Source organism: Vanessa tameamea, chromosome 13 (assembly GCF_037043105.1).
Source record: "Vanessa tameamea isolate UH-Manoa-2023 chromosome 13, ilVanTame1 primary haplotype, whole genome shotgun sequence".
In the NCBI taxonomy this organism is placed as follows: domain Eukaryota; kingdom Metazoa; phylum Arthropoda; class Insecta; order Lepidoptera; family Nymphalidae; genus Vanessa; species Vanessa tameamea.
Window position 1 is genome coordinate 12600684 of NC_087321.1, and position 16190 is coordinate 12616873.

General features: G+C 33.1%; 1 protein-coding gene across 1 annotated transcript; it reads left to right on the top strand.

Moving 5' to 3' along the window:
• Positions 1-1214: 1214 nt before the first annotated feature.
• Positions 1215-9471, top strand: LOC113393701 (glucose dehydrogenase [FAD, quinone]-like). The gene is made up of 5 exons (XM_064216689.1): positions 1215-1258; positions 2114-2217; positions 6991-7098; positions 7361-7491; positions 7726-9471. The coding sequence occupies exons 1-5, from the start codon at positions 1215-1217 to the stop codon at positions 9319-9321; spliced, it is 1983 nt and encodes a 660-aa protein (XP_064072759.1). The 3' UTR covers positions 9322-9471.
• The last annotated feature ends 6719 nt before the right edge of the window (positions 9472-16190 follow it).

The following is a 16190-nucleotide window of genomic DNA, read 5'->3' on the forward strand; positions in this document are numbered from 1 at the left end:
ACTTATACATTATTTATTAAAAATCTACTATTTATAAATGTTTATGATAGTATAACCGTAAACAAAATTGCCAATAATAATAATAATTAAACGAAAATATTTCAAACTTCTAAAAAAACTATTATAAAATAATTTGTATTTTTTAAATTAATTATAACTAATACAATCGAAGTACGGTCACATTAGGTTTTAAGGAAACGAATAATAACTAAAAAACTTAATCTAATATAAATTATAAAGATTTTGTTAATGTACTTTTAAAAACAAAATCGTAAAATATTTATTTCCTAACGGGTAGTCATTTTTTGACAAATGTATGTAGTTTCTTAAAGTATTGTTAATGTTCAAAGGTGCGTATTATGATGTGTGTAAAGGACCTTTATGTGTAAAGTAAATAATTTGTGTATTCATAAGGATATCGTTGAATAACTATTATAAGTAGCAACTTTTTTTATTGAATCGTTGACGTGCCAGACGACATTCCCGCACTCGCACCAAATTGCTCATCAAGTGAGATTATGAGTAACATGTCGGTACGTACACGTAACGTGACTACATCCCTGTTTCTAGGCGTGTGTCGTGTTAAGAAAAATCCCGCTACAAAAAATAGGTCATCCATAATTGAAATTTCGTACAACAATTGATTATAAAAGAACACTAGATTACATTTTGTAGATTTTTTCAAAATCTGTAAGTAAATAAAAAAGGAATGTGTCTCGTATCCCGGTTGGAAAGAAGTTCCTTTCCTTATATATTATGTACTAGCAGCCCGCCCCGGCTTCGCACAGGTGAAATTCCGGGAGAAAGATGAATATTTAATTATATAGAGCTTCTCTGTTGATGACGACATTTGATGTTATATTATTGTGGGGTAGTAAATTATATTGTTTTTCGGGAGCTCCAACTCGCAATAGGCCAACATTTCGCCATGAGTAAAACACTATTCGTACGTCTATCACTACTAAGTCGAAAGTTCGGCTTTTGGACTTAATCATTGTTAAAGCGAACGATGTTTTCCCAGGAAATTGCAGACGTTTGAAAGGTGGGTATTGGCAAATTGGTAGAGATCATAGATATCGGAGTATGTCTGTAGACTGACGGCCTGAGGGCCCTGAATTGCTTCATAAGAAGTCTCGTGCCATTGCACGCTAGAAGGAGCTTTAAATTTCGTAATAGCATTGTAGGCATTCCAATTTTTAGCGTTCATTCATGTAATGGGAATCCAGACGGAGCAAGTTAAGTTCAGAAAATTCAGTCGGTAATGTACTGCATCTGCGATATTAGTAACGTTGTCTATTTATATGTTTCGACCGGGCCGGACACTTTGTGTAAAATTAAATTATTTATTTCGTTGACCGTGTAATTTCTAGGCGACACTATAGCTCTACAATACAGCCAATGAAAATCTCTTTGATCTAAATTTTCGATATCAGGATAAACGGCACGGATATCTATTCGCGTTAATGATTCATCTATATGAACTATTCATCTATATGATACTATAAGAACATCATAACTACTGGGGAGAATTTATTCTCCTCGGCATGTGCTCTATGGCTGACGGCGCATTCATTTCATATTATCAATGACGCTTCTTGTAATAATTTACCAAGAGCGGATATTTTTTCAACATCATTATTTTTGCGGATAGAACATGTAGATCCATTAATGCAGATATATCCCGGGAGTTACAGCGGGAGTTTAAAGGTAGAATGAGCAGTTTTCCTTCATTAGTATAGTTATCTCTTACAAATTCCCACGCACCGACCGGACTGAATGACTGCCGCGTCCGTAACGTGACGATTTCTACCTGTTCGCCCTTTAGTAACCAACGTAAAAGCAGTTCCAAAAAATATTGAATTTTGACTTATAAATGGAAGCAAAGTTTTTCTGAAAAATATAAAAAGGCAAAACAGATAGATTTGATACAATTGCCATACATACCTGGGAAGAGAATGATTAGTATCCTTCTCTTCCTGGAAGAGGGGTCTAGTCAGACTTGAATTTGTTAGTTGAAGTTCATTTGAAACTATTTTCTTCAGTGTATATTTTAAAATGTTATGCAATGACGAAAACATATTATTTTAAAGTTATGATTATTTTCTGTTTTCAGGACAAAATTTGTCAAGAAGCTCCAAAGATGGCATACGAATTTTTCACCGGCTCACGACCCTGATCTGAAGACGAGCAAGCTTCGCTTGGAGATAACAGTATTAGGTGAGACATTCCTTTCCTCCGTCATACTAGTTTTCTCTGTCTTATTCGGACCCTTTATCTGTTTGTGTCAACAATAACTACTTGACTGACTGACAACGCACAGCCTAAACCTGTTGGTTTAACAGAATGTGTTTTTGTAAATTCCTTATGAAATGTAGGTGAGCTATAGAAGATAGGATTTATCAAAAAATATCTATGTAGGGATTTAGAGGGGGGATGAAAGTTGTTCTGAAAATTCTTCATTTCTGATGCACAAATAATGAAATCTGTATTTAGTCTTGTAATGATTTATGGACAGATCTTAATTTACAGATTATGAATTATTACTTCTGTTTGTAATTTAAAGCCAACTGTTGCATCGTTTCTGAAAATTCATTACGCAAGATTGGAGACGACGAATTTTCGTTGGATTACTAAATATTGATTAACCGATGAAATATCTTATCCGGTACACGGCCAGAGTTTAATAAACTTAATAAAGGCAATATATAATGGCAAGATTTATTGACCGCCTTCGGTCTGCGTCTAGAGCGAATCTAGATGCGTTAAAATTTATCTAAATTTTTTTAAATTAAATTTTAAGGTTTTATTATTAAATATGACATTGTAATTAATATCTGTTTAAAAATATCATTATTTAAGTCTTCTGGATTAGAATTCTAATTGGAGTTCTACCCTGAAATATGATCTACCAATACCTAATACACTAAACCTGCGGAAACGTGTACAACTTCAACCAGAGCCTTGCGGTCCGAGTACGTTGTTCCCATTATATAGTTTTTCTCATTGCTAAAAATTTTCGGAAATTAAATTAACCTAACCATTTAACGTCACAGCATCCATTTTGGTAATATCTCAATAATGAAAAGTATTCCCATGATAAACATAATATATTTTAAGTTATTAGTTATGCATACGGCTTGTACAGCAGTTTTTAAATAATTTTGTAGCTTGATTAGAAATAATCAGGTAGAATTGAATAAAAAACTTAATTAATTTTAACTGAATAAATATATGACAATCAGAAATCGTCTAATCTGTCAATCTGAAATGTTACGTAGTCTTAAAAGTTGCAACACGGTAAGATTAAGGGCCCGCATCCTCGGAGAATCGCACTCAAAGGGATCCATTTGTTTCGCTATTTGATCAAGAATCTCCGAACGATGATCATGAAAAATATTTTACGCTACTTATGCAACCGCAATGTTTTTGTTCAGTATGTAAAAATATAAATGAATATGTATTACTGCAGCGTTATAAGCTGACACTATAACAATTATTTAGTATGCAAATATATACTTTGTACCGCGGTTTTATCTATGGAGTGTTTTTTCCAGATTTAAGGAATTAAATTTGCTACGGTGATAAAACCTTACTTAACTAAACTAAAATATTTTAATCGTTAGTGCGCCAAATATTATCTTTGAAAAAAAAACGCAGACTTGTCTTAGGATAAGTTTTGAAGGCTTTTTGTCACTAAAAGTAATGAATAAATGAAATAAATAATTAACGTATTCATACTATAATTTAAAAAAATAGTTAGACCTTATCTATATATAAAAATAATCCTTATATAAAAATAGAGATTATTTTTTATTGTTTTCGATTGTACCGATTAAATATGAGTTGATTCACATTTAAGCGTTTCTGGATATTCTACCCTAAGGGCTAAAATACACACCAATGTGGTATACAAAGAGGTATTACATTAACGTAACATTTTAAGTTAATTTGTAAATATATTCATAATCTACGCGGGCAAAGCCGCGGGTAACAGCTAGTACTTAATAATATAAAAATGTTGATTATTTTGATAGAAACAGTGACAAGCATTCTATAAATAAAAAAAATAAAACATACTTCCCTGATTGACGTGTCCGCTTCTATCTAAAATTCCTCGAATACTTTGCCAATTTATAAATTTAAATCACATCTTAAGAATAAGAAATTTTTGATAAATAAAGCATATTTAAGCGTAGTAAAGAATGAGTATTTTCGTATCGAATGGGCTGATGGGCCACGTGATTCACCGTATTTCAATTGTATTTAAGAAAGTTACATAAAACTTACAGTCGGAAAAGGGTAACTCAGCATTAACCCTTAACCTTTAATCATCGGTACACAGATTCATATGTTTTAATCACAAGGCCACTCCACTCAAGAGGTAACAATAAATGTTTTGTGGTTGTGATGTTTTTGTTTCATAGTGTATTCATTCTGTAAATACAAACATAATGTATGTGTGTCAAAGCGTAAGTATCATTTCATAAGCCAAAACAATGAGCAACATTAGACACGACGGGTTTATTCCTTTTTAATAATTCAGTTTATCAGATTGTTGACCTTACTCATTCATCTCAAAGAGATTTTTTTGGAAGTGTTAACAAGGGTTATACTTAATTTTTAATAATTCGTAACACATACGCAACCAATGAAAGATTAATTAATTGTCTTCGGATTTTTTTCCCTTTATGATGACGTAAATAAATGACTAGATTAATACATAAGCTGTAATATTTTCGTACGATAAATTAGAACTTAGCTCTTATAAATCTTCGATCATAATGGGACTGAAGTTTTCTGCTCAGGTGTATCTCCCATATGACTCGTTTAATATAGTCTCATCGAAAGAGCGAAACAAGCGCGTAACGTTAGATATTTTATAACATATCATAATGAACACTATGTGGAAAAAAAACATTGATGTTCTTCTGTCTTAGCAAACTATGCTAAACATACCCGTAAACATAAGCGTGCACGAGTGTGAGCGCTTTTTTCTTAATCTTACAGTCTGATGGGTGTTCGCATACAGCCGACACGATCAGAAAATTTTTAACCGCAGAAATAAAATATTATATTTCTTTCAAAAGCACGGGAATGATCTTACACACTGACAAATTCCAGACCACGGGTTGCTACTGAGTATTTTTCGTCTGGAAAACCCAATAACATCCTCGGACCTCGGAACTCGAAGTCTGCGGTTCCATATTTCCGTCAATAGACCATTATGGCAGTCATGGAAAAGTAATCTCCATTATAAATCATGTCAGAAAACGTTGCGGTGTCAGTCGCGTCACGAAGGGGCTGACTGATTCGATTACTATAATAATGTTTATTCCGGAGACACGCCAGGTGTTGAGTAAAACTCAGATTGATCTAATTCCTACACATCAAAGCCGCTTTTTAATGGCTTGTTACATCTATTTACAAAGGATAATCTTAACATTTAACCTTTTTGATAATATAGTGCTTGTTGATTTTTATAACCTGCGGATATTTTTAGTTATGATTTTTTAAATCTTAAATTTAAAGTAATATCTAAAGTTAGCATCAAGAAACTAAGCAATAATATTAATATTCGTCAAAATATACCCTCAAAATTAAAACCCGACTACAGAAAAAATCACACACAGTAGAGCAAGATAATATTTTCTACTTATGTTTTTATCTGTACTAACTATTAATTTAATTGTTTATAAAAGTGATCCTAAGTTGTTGGATTTACAATATTATAATTTAAAACGTAAATACATATTATGACAATACTCAGGATAGCCACGCTAACATCGCATTTGAGGGGTAGTTCGGGGGTCAGTTCGGGGTTATTTTTTACTTTCTACTTACGGAATACAAAATCTTTGTAATTCTCGAGAGATCGGCAGATATAAGAATATTTAAGCAGTTTTCGAAGTACAAATAAATAATCCATCTACAGAATTCGCTCTGCTAATAAATCCTACCCTAAATCGAATACCATCTTTGTAAGCACTTTTTACACGACTGCCCCAAACAGGAGTGTAATATTTTTAGAATGTATAAAAATCTCTTTGGCTCCATTCACGTTTTTGGGCAAGGCTATATATTTTTTAATTACAATGTTTTTAATCTCTTTTGGCAGAAGCGTAACGTCCAGAATGCATTTTGATTTTTTTGAGGTCGTCTATCTAGAATTATACGAGCATTAAGAAAAAAAATACATAAAATTACCAACATTTACGAATATCTGAGACGCGTTAATGTTAAAGTTAATGAATATCAAGCGGAGTTTCTTTCCCCAGTTCTTTTCACGTCTGGGTATTTTCTTTTATGTTTTTAAACTCACAATGAATAAGTAAACGTAATATTGAAAAAAAGATTATGATTTCACATAAAAACTCACTTTAAATTTATAAATTAAACTAGAAGCATTAGACGGATAAAAACGCATATTATTTTGTTCATAATTAGCAACTATTAAGTAATTAATGTGTTAACACAGGTAATTAATTTTTATATCTTTCTTGCAAATACGTATACATAAATAACTTGTAGAGTATTTATTTGAATTATTAAATAAAATTGGATTAAAAAAAAGAGAACCTGAGATCTGACATATTAATTTATTGTTAATAGATGTCAAGGAAAGATTTGAGTCAAGAACAGATGTAGTTGTAACGTGGCGTAGGTCATTCCTTCCTTTCTTTAAAAAAATTATAAGGCAAATAAAAATATTTCTAGTCCGATACTTAATGATGCTGCTCTCCAGCTAGTTTTCAAAATAACAGACGCTATTAAGAAAAATCTATAAAAAAATCTGACATTTAATTAGATAAATTTAAAAGAACAGAAGTTAAGATTTGGTAGATTTCAGATGCATGCAGGTTCCTTCAGCTCCTGAAAATAAAATATGATATTCGTTTTAGATTCAGGTGTTCGAACATGTACCAGTTCGGTTTAAAACGTAACATGATTATTCATATTATGATAAGTAAACGTGAAATATTTGTTTTTCAGTACTCACGGTAGCCGCGGCGATATTACTATGTGGTCAGTTCGGCAGTTCCAAAGATTTCGATGCGATGTTTCGTTCGAGATTTTCTTATTTTGGAGATGATATTACAGGTAAGATAATGTAATCTCAGATATCCAGTTCATTCTTACAAGCTTATTATTAAAGTGCAAGTATTGAATAATAGAAAGCATCGTCGGACTATTTCATATTTTTTTTAATTAATATTTGTATATATATTAAAGCACTTACTGTTATCAATTCTTATGTTAATAAATAAATGAAATATTTCATAAATAATTTAATTATATTCAATACAGGATCTATAAAAGTAATTGTAATTTAATTGTAAAAGTTATTTTATGTATTTCTTAGATGGCGATGAATTTGATTACATCGTGGTGGGCGCGGGCGCTGCTGGCAGTGCGGTCGCCGCACGGCTTGCACTCGCCGGCAAGCACGTGTTATTGGTGGAGGCGGGCGGCGATCCAAATATATTGACTAAGGTGTGCTATTGAAAGTGAAGTTGCTGTCTGTAAATATCTGACTGCTAGCTAGGGCCTCCTCAATTTCTGTATAAACCTCCTTCGTGAACGGGCCAGCAATGAGACCTTGGAGCAATCACATGTTCTAACTATCTCTAGCTCATCTCGGCTTTGAATAATACTGATGATAATTGTATAATAAGGTTTTGTTTTATAATAACCACAATAGTAATTTTACAAAATAATTTATTTCAGATACCAAGAGCGTCATTGGCATTGGGTAATTCTTTTCTTGACTGGTCATACGACACACTGCCTAACGAAAAGTCTTGTCTTGCCTCTAAGGGGCGACGCTGTCGTTTTACCCGCGGACGGTGCCTCGGTGGCTCCACCAGCATCAACTACATGATGTATACACGTGGACACAGAGAAGACTATGATTTTAACATTTCTGGATGGACATGGAAAGATATCGAACCATATTTTCTTAAATACGAAGGCCTACAAGACTTGAATCTTCTTCCTAAATCATCAGCAGCATATCACAATACTTCTGGGGTAGTTTCGATTGGCTATTTCGGAGATTCTGGTAATCCGTGGCACAAAAGAATTATAGAAGGTATGACATCTCTCAATTTTCCATATAATCCAGATGTAAATGCTGAATCTCAAATTGGCGTTTCCAAAGTCTTAGGTTTTACTTCGGGAGGTGAACGGGTAAGCACAGCCAAAGCTTATTTAGAACTGGAGGGTGTTCAGAGAAATTTAAAAATAGCAAAGAACACACAATGTACGGGAGTTATTATTGACGAGAACAACACGGCGCGAGGAGTTACAGTGTCCAGAAGTGCAAATGAAACATTACGATTATATGCAAAAAATGAAGTCGTTCTCAGTGCGGGAACTATTGGAAGTGCACAATTATTAATGCTCTCTGGTGTCGGACTAAAAGAACATTTAAGAGAATTCGGTATTCCAGTTAAGGCGGATTTGTCTGTTGGCAATGAAATGTCAGATCATGTACTACCGCTTGTTAACATCAAAGTTGATCATGATGCTATTTCAGCTTCAAATCCTTTATCAATTGGATTGAAAGGCATTGAAGCTCTACAATGGTTAACTACTAGAACTGGACCGATGACGTCAAATAGTTTGACTGACGTTACAGCTTTTCTTAATTCAAATTGTTACAACTTTACTCTCAAACGCTTAGTGAACGATAGACCTGAGTGCGCAATACCGAATTTACAGTTTATATATGCTTATGTACATAAGGGAGTTGCAAATATAGCGCATACTTTTTCCGACAGTTTTTTACCGATTGCTGGAGAAGTGCTTGAACAGACAATATCAGCTAACGACGAAAGTAGTTTCATTGTCATATCACCTGTGATAATGAGACCCAAGTCACGGGGCTGGATGCGTTTAGCAAGTTCAGACCCACTCGTGCCGCCTGCCATTAATCCTAATTATTTATCCGAAGAAAGCGATGTTAAAGAAATGGTTGAAGCTATAAAAATCATCGAGCAAATGGTTGAAACGCCGATATATAAGAAATACAACGCATCGATACACCGATTAAAAATATCTGGCTGTCCTGATGTAGATAAAAATGGCTACTGGGAATGCTATGTACGCCATATGACAAATTCAGTGTACCACGCTGTCGGTACGGCAGCGATCGGCCGCGTTGTGGACGAGCGTTTGAGGGTTAAAGGGATAAAAAACCTTCGAGTGGGTGATGCATCAGTATTGCCCCATCTACCGCGCGGAAACACGGCTGCCGCTATCATAGCGATAGGGGAACGATTAGCAGATTTCTTATTACAAGATCAATGGTTGTCACGATAAAAAAACGACTATCTGCTTTTTGTAAATAAAAATGGCAAATGATGCACAGATGTTTCCGAGGAGTACAGTACAAAGAGGATTAGAATTTTCGTGTCCAAGTATTTCTTTTGGAAAAGAATTAACCGTGTCGAACTCATTTGTGAGGCAAGATGTTGGTAGTTATATATTAGCCGTCATTATATTATGGGTAATTCAAGAGGCTACATAACAACCAACAACAATTAAAGCATCATTTAAATAATAAAGAAACGTTATTTATTCTAGTTAAATTAGTATAAAATGTATTTTTAATAAAATAATATTTTCCTGAACTATATTAGTACAGAAATATAGTCATTTGAGAAATGTTTTATTACTGAGTCCCAAGAAAAAATAATTCAAATAAACTGTCACCACAACAGTTTCCTTGGCATACACCATCACCATCAGTGGGATTAAATCGAGTGGCAACATAATCTGTGCATAAAGTTAGTTAACATTCTCACAAAATTAGTATATAGTTTATATGCTTTAATAAATATGTTTTGTAAGATGTGTAAATTTCACGCAAATAAAGAAAAAATAATTATTCAGTGATTTGGCCTTTATTATTGACAAGCCGTAATTTACAATCTGAGAAGTCTACTTCCAGAATGTTTATTGCAAAATTGTTGTACTAATGGTGGCATCACTGTACATTTACAACAATATTACATAATTACATCCATAATTATATTGATTGTTTTGCTACAAACGGTGACAAAGATTGTATTAAAACGAAAAGTGGAAGCAAGAAAAACTTGTAACACCTGGTCTTCTCAGTAGAATTTAAATTCCAAGCCGGTGGTAGCTTTCAATATAATTTGATTAAGTAAAAAAATAATTAATTCGCAAGAGCTTACTCGATTAAAATATACGTCGTCGCAAATAACAAAAATGCGCTGACTTGACTTTTATACAGACAAAGTACATAGTTGGCCGCCTGATGGCGTGGCAGTTCGCACTAACGAAACGGGCCGGCGCAAAGTCGATAGGGACAGTTCTCGGTCAACAAGCGTTGGGTGCACTTGCATTCCTCCGACGGAACGTTTGCTTCAGCTTACTATCTATATCTAATGAAAGACTTGAGATTAAATTATTACGACTATTACTGTGATTATTGTGTACCAAATTAAATGATAGACAGTTATTGTGTTTGCGTTACTTCCTACCTCTTTCCCTTCACGGCTGAGAACGTTATGAAATTTATTTTAAATTAAATCCTCCCAGTATACAATATTATGTCATATGAGTTGCCTAAACATTTCACCAAAAGCCCTTTCCAGCTATAGGACTCTCGTTGTTACTTTACTTTTTACTTTCAATACAGAATACTTACGACGTAGTTTTAAAATTCTGACATTCATTACTCATAAATTTTTATCATTAATTAAAGTCAACTCACGCGATAACGAATTCGGCCCAGAGATAACTCGGTAAAAAGAGTTGCCTAAAAAAAGGGCAACTCAAAAGCGATACGAGTTTGATACTCGTGCCGCTTTTGTATCTATATTTTTATTTAAGAAGGAAATTCCGAATCGGGACAAAATATGGTGAATGGACGGATGTAGATGGATTTACAAGGGCTACGGATGCGTATCGGCTTATTTAAATTTCAGGGAATCTTTATAAATCTGTTCATATAGGTATATACATTTTATTGTATAAAATGCTTAAATCTGTCATCTCGACTTTTAAATTGCCGTAATATTTTCTGGTGCCACTGGTATTGGTGGTGGAGTTATTGTATCTTCTATAAATAGTATAAAACAAAGTCGTTTTCTGTTTCGCCCTGTATCTCCACTTAATCTTCTGAGCTGCTCAACGAATTTGTATACGGTTCTCACTAAAAATAGAGCGACAATCAAGGAAGGTTTGTATATATTATTATGAAATAGCCGACGTTTTCGTACACTTACAAAGCTTACGCTGACTAAACCCATCAGAAAAGTAAACAAAAAATAATAATTGTTCTTGAAACTGGCTACAAGAAGTCTGGAATATCATTTGTCTATTTTCTAAGGTGCACTCACGATTTGTATCTATTACAAATTAGTAAAACCCTTAGGTTATTTGCGAAGCTATATTCTCCAATTCATCATATAATAATCTTTATTTAATAAATATTTTCGATACATTAGGCATTTAATTTAGATTAAAATTATATTTTATAGTATTATATGACTTAAGAATGGATACAATAAAATATATCATCGTTTCCAAATTATATGCAACGAAGAAAATAGTTAGATACGAAACGGATGGTCGGATAAATGACTGATATCATATAAATTTTGGCAGTTAAAATTATCTAAATTTCAATCTTTAACCCGTAGACACATTTTGGTGTTCATAATTATGTTTTACAATACGCAATAAGTGTTATGCAAATAAAACCAAAAGGAGGAATGAAAAATATTCTGCGAATGAAATTACTTTGCAAGAAGAGTTAGATATCAACAAGTTAGGTTATTACGTTATTTATTTATATAGTATCGTATCTAAGATTATAAGTCAAGAAGATGACCTAAAGAAAAGATAAATGGACTGCGTAAGGGAAACATAGGAAAGATATTTGCGGAATTGAAGATATGATTTGAGATACCGATGAAGAACGCTGAGTCGACCTTAAATAAATGCCGGAAGATTAAGCGAATGATATACGAGGCTGATGATCGTATATACGTATGTTGGTACCTTCCTATATTTTTCAAGTTTTTGTTGAATTATCGATTGATTTTGATACGCACTTAATCTCTTGTAAATAGTAGGGTATGTTATATGTCTTTTACTATAAAACAAGTTGCCAACTACTGGTCAGTAATATTGACTACAGTTGATTGTCAATTGAGTATTTTATATGAGCGTCTCGTATGGAAAGATTTTCTTTCATGATAAAAATTTAAATCTTTAAAAATCAAGCCTCTCTTTTATTTACTCTAACCTCCTATAGTTTTAATTTAAGTTTTTTAATTTATTTTACTTTGAAAATTCCTGTGTTATTTTTTAGTAAATTGTTCCGAAACTTTGGGACACTTAGGACAGACACACTCTAAATAATTAATTATTAAGATATGTAGTTGTTGTCACAGAAATTGTCTATTGTTGACCCAAACGTTCTCCGAACAAGGGTTGCTGAAATTATAACAGATACCGAAAGCTTTGTATAAGAAATTTGTGAATCTATAGACAAGTGCAATTGTATAATAATATAATAGTGATTAGAAGTTAATGTGCGCTCTTATTTGCTACGCCATGCTGTTTTATGATTTAGGGAATAAGCTGGCAGGTGACTCCCCTGATGGGCACCTGGCAGCGTTAGGCGAATTAGCTTGGTAGCCGTTGGCAACGAGTGACGAAGTTGCGGTGACGAACATTGGCGCCTACGCTTTGATATGCGAGGCAAAACAAATACAAATCAAAACCATATATTGTATTAAATGAACGAACGAATTGTACGAACTGTATTAAGTTTGAATTGACTGTAATGTTCAGGTGACAATTATTGAGAAAGAAAGAAAGAAGTGTTTATTTAGGATTATAAAAAGTATAATATATTTCTTCACAACATTTCTCTTTAAAATATAAGACTAAGCAAAACTGAAGTCAAACTTAAAACAAAATTTCAAAACAGAAGTTCTGTAGTTTGAGAAACATTGCCTTAATTCTTGGCTCGAATAGTATGATAATTTCCAGTCACTTGTTAGGGCTGTCTATCCACTAAATGCGATGAGCTATAATGCGTGGTTGAAAAGGGGGTCATCATCATCGTCATCATAACCAGTCGATCACGATCCCTGTAGGATATAGGCCTCTCCCAAAGTGTCTCACTCTCTACTTTCTTCTAGTCATCGGTTCACCTGACTGGGGCGTATAACTCCGATAGCTATACTTCAGAGATAAATTATTTGAATTTGATGTAAAAGGGGTGGATCAATTACTTTTGGAGCACTTAAAGATAAGTAAGCTGCTCTTGTATAGTCAGTGAGGTTCTTGATTATTAAGCTTCCATAATTTTATTTTTGTTTTTATATAGGTTTGATATCTTCTCATTTGAATATTACATTTATAAAAAGGCAAAGGTCTCCTCTTATTTTAAGGAGTATATTACACTACGCTGCTCCAATACAGATGAGGGGCTACCCTACACGAGTGGCAGACTTTTATCCGACACATGCAGATGTATTCACGATGCTTTCTTTCAGCCGAGCGAGGGACGAATAAATAAATAAAACAAGTTCGGCACATGAAAATTCAGTCGTGCACCGGTGCACTACCGAGCTTAAATGCGCGATTAACCCAGTGGTTAATGGGTGTACATACCGGCTTCTATAAGGTTATATTTTTGACGTTTAGTGCGGGCATCGTATTTCTATAACGTGTCTTCTAATATATTGTAAATCTTTCAGTGTAGGCGAGTCCTTCAGATTGTATCTCACTAGTAAACTTAGTTATCGCTTTAATTAGATTTGAGCGACATTTAACGCCTGACTCATATGTTATAGCAGTTCTCGTAACTCGAAACTAAGCACACATATCTAGAATCGCATCGCGAGTTATTTCAAACGAAACAAATTTCGAATATCCATATTTATATTTTGATTATAATGAGACTCTGCAGACTCACGTGTGTCACTTAGTATGGATATTTACGACGAAATATTATCGGGGATCAAATGGTTTATCTCATTTTATATTGTAAGCTTATTTCAATTATAATTTCTGTCCTCTTGTGATACTAATTTTAATACAAATAATCTAAAATGTTTTGTAGGTAAACAAGTTTGAGCAAAAATAGAATGCTCAGGGAGATGCTAAACCTTCATAATATCTTAACTAGATTCGAACTAGACTTAGTTACCTCATAACTAAATTATTTGCATCAGGAAGTGTGCCGCCGGACACTGAGCGCCACAACAAGCACAAGTAACGTCTATCATATAGAAGCTTATTAAAAAAGTAAACAACATTAATTATAAAGTCGCTCATTCGTTGAAATTCGACCGTAATTTATTAAATAATTTATAAAATTATCAGATCATCGTTTTTCATTTGATTGCATTTCGTTTTTAAAAACAAAACTGATAACAAGATCCGATACAGTCATTATCAAATTAAATATTCCATAAAGTTTATGTATATATATAGATAAACTTTAACAATATAAAACGGTACGAAGTTTTCTCTTAGTTTATTAATAAATACCAGTGGTCGCTCACTAATTGCTAATAAAAATCTAAGATACATTGCAAATGTATAGGAAAACGAGGTTCAGCTGAACTTCATTTAAAAAAAAACGTCTTTGATTGTTTCACTTAAGCCAGACTGCTTCCTATTAAATGTGTATACTCAAATCACGGTGCAAAAACCACAAAAAAGTATGTATGCACGTGACAGATTTAGTAAGAAATTATTAAATAATTAGATTATTGTAAAAACGCTTACATTATTTATTGAACGTTTTAATAAATTCTGTAATAATAATAATTGAATTTAAGTTATCTTTGAATTGTATTGATAACATTGATACTAAAATAAGAAGGTACTTTGACTTTTCTGTTCATTATTGTGAATCATGTGATTTGTAGTGACGCTTATATAAGTAGTAGAAGCTCGGTACAGACGACTTTTACTTTTCACTTTGATCCTGGACCAGCGAGGTGCTAACATTTAAGGTACGATATCATTTTGTGATATAGTATAATTGTTATTTCTTGTTAAATTATTGATGACTATATGAATTGTGTTTTTTTTTCCAATTATCAAGATACAAAGTTAGTATTAAGGTAATTGGTGTTAATGTAAAAATGAATTGATACAAAATTACGATTACTACAGCTATTACGATGGCTAAATAAATATTTGTGTTTCATATATAATCATTTATTGTCTTATAACCTTAAAATATAATAAAGTAATAAAGAAATAGAAATTATCTTAAAATATCCTGACATAATGTATTAAGTCTCTATAAAAAATCTTATACATGCGTTTGTCAGACGCGTGGCATGTCGGTGTCATGCATGCAAGCCATGCATGCCACGTGTAATGTTTTGTTTTATTAGAAAAACGGGTACGATGTTTGTAAATTAGACCGCCGTCAATAATGAATCATCATTGAAATGTCAAATGTTAGCGCAACCGAAATTTAGGCTAGACTTGTTCTCCTGCCTCAAACTCCTCTATCCCTTTTATGGCTGACCTCTTAAAGTTCCTCCTCCTATTAAGAGGAAAAGATACTTAGAGGTATATAATATACATTGACCTAAGCAAAGTTTCTGTTTCAACATTAGTTGAATATTTGTGTTTAGGTTACTGTATATTTTTATATAACTACGCAGAACTTAATAAAATGAAATTGTAAATAGTTTTGTGATTGTTTATATGTGATATAATCAGAACGATTGATACTTACTTAATTATTTATGTCTGTGTTGTTTTAGGTTCTGGGTTTAAAGAGACGACTTCTATTACACCAAAATTAAATTCACCTGTAGCCGCGACCGTTTCATTTCTATGGTGTCATATTTATCGCACGTGATATTGGCGATATAATCTGTGTCCTACGGCACAAGTAATAGCCATAACAATAGTTTGAACAACGTAATACTTGGAACACTACAAATAATACACGATTAATCTTTAGTAATTGTATCACAACATACATATATTATTGTATCCTTCCCTTCTTACTTATTTGGATATCGTTTGACCAATGAACGACGAGTATTTTTTCATGCCATCTTGAAGAACTTCTTAAATGTGCGGCGGCGGTGGTGTCAGAATAATTATACGTGAAAATTACATGATTAATAAAAGGAACCTCCCGATTATTTCGAATTTAAAAGTTA

Excerpts from the sequence above, each read along its gene's own strand:
- LOC113393701 (XM_064216689.1), top strand. The coding sequence starts at position 1,215 with ATGGGAATCCAGACGGAGCAAGTTAAGTTCAGAAAATTCAGTCG. Across the intron at positions 2,218-6,990 it reads CTTGGAGATAACAGTATTAG|TACTCACGGTAGCCGCGGCG; the intron begins GTGAGACATTCC and ends TTTGTTTTTCAG. Across the intron at positions 7,492-7,725 it reads ATCCAAATATATTGACTAAG|ATACCAAGAGCGTCATTGGC; the intron begins GTGTGCTATTGA and ends AATTTATTTCAG.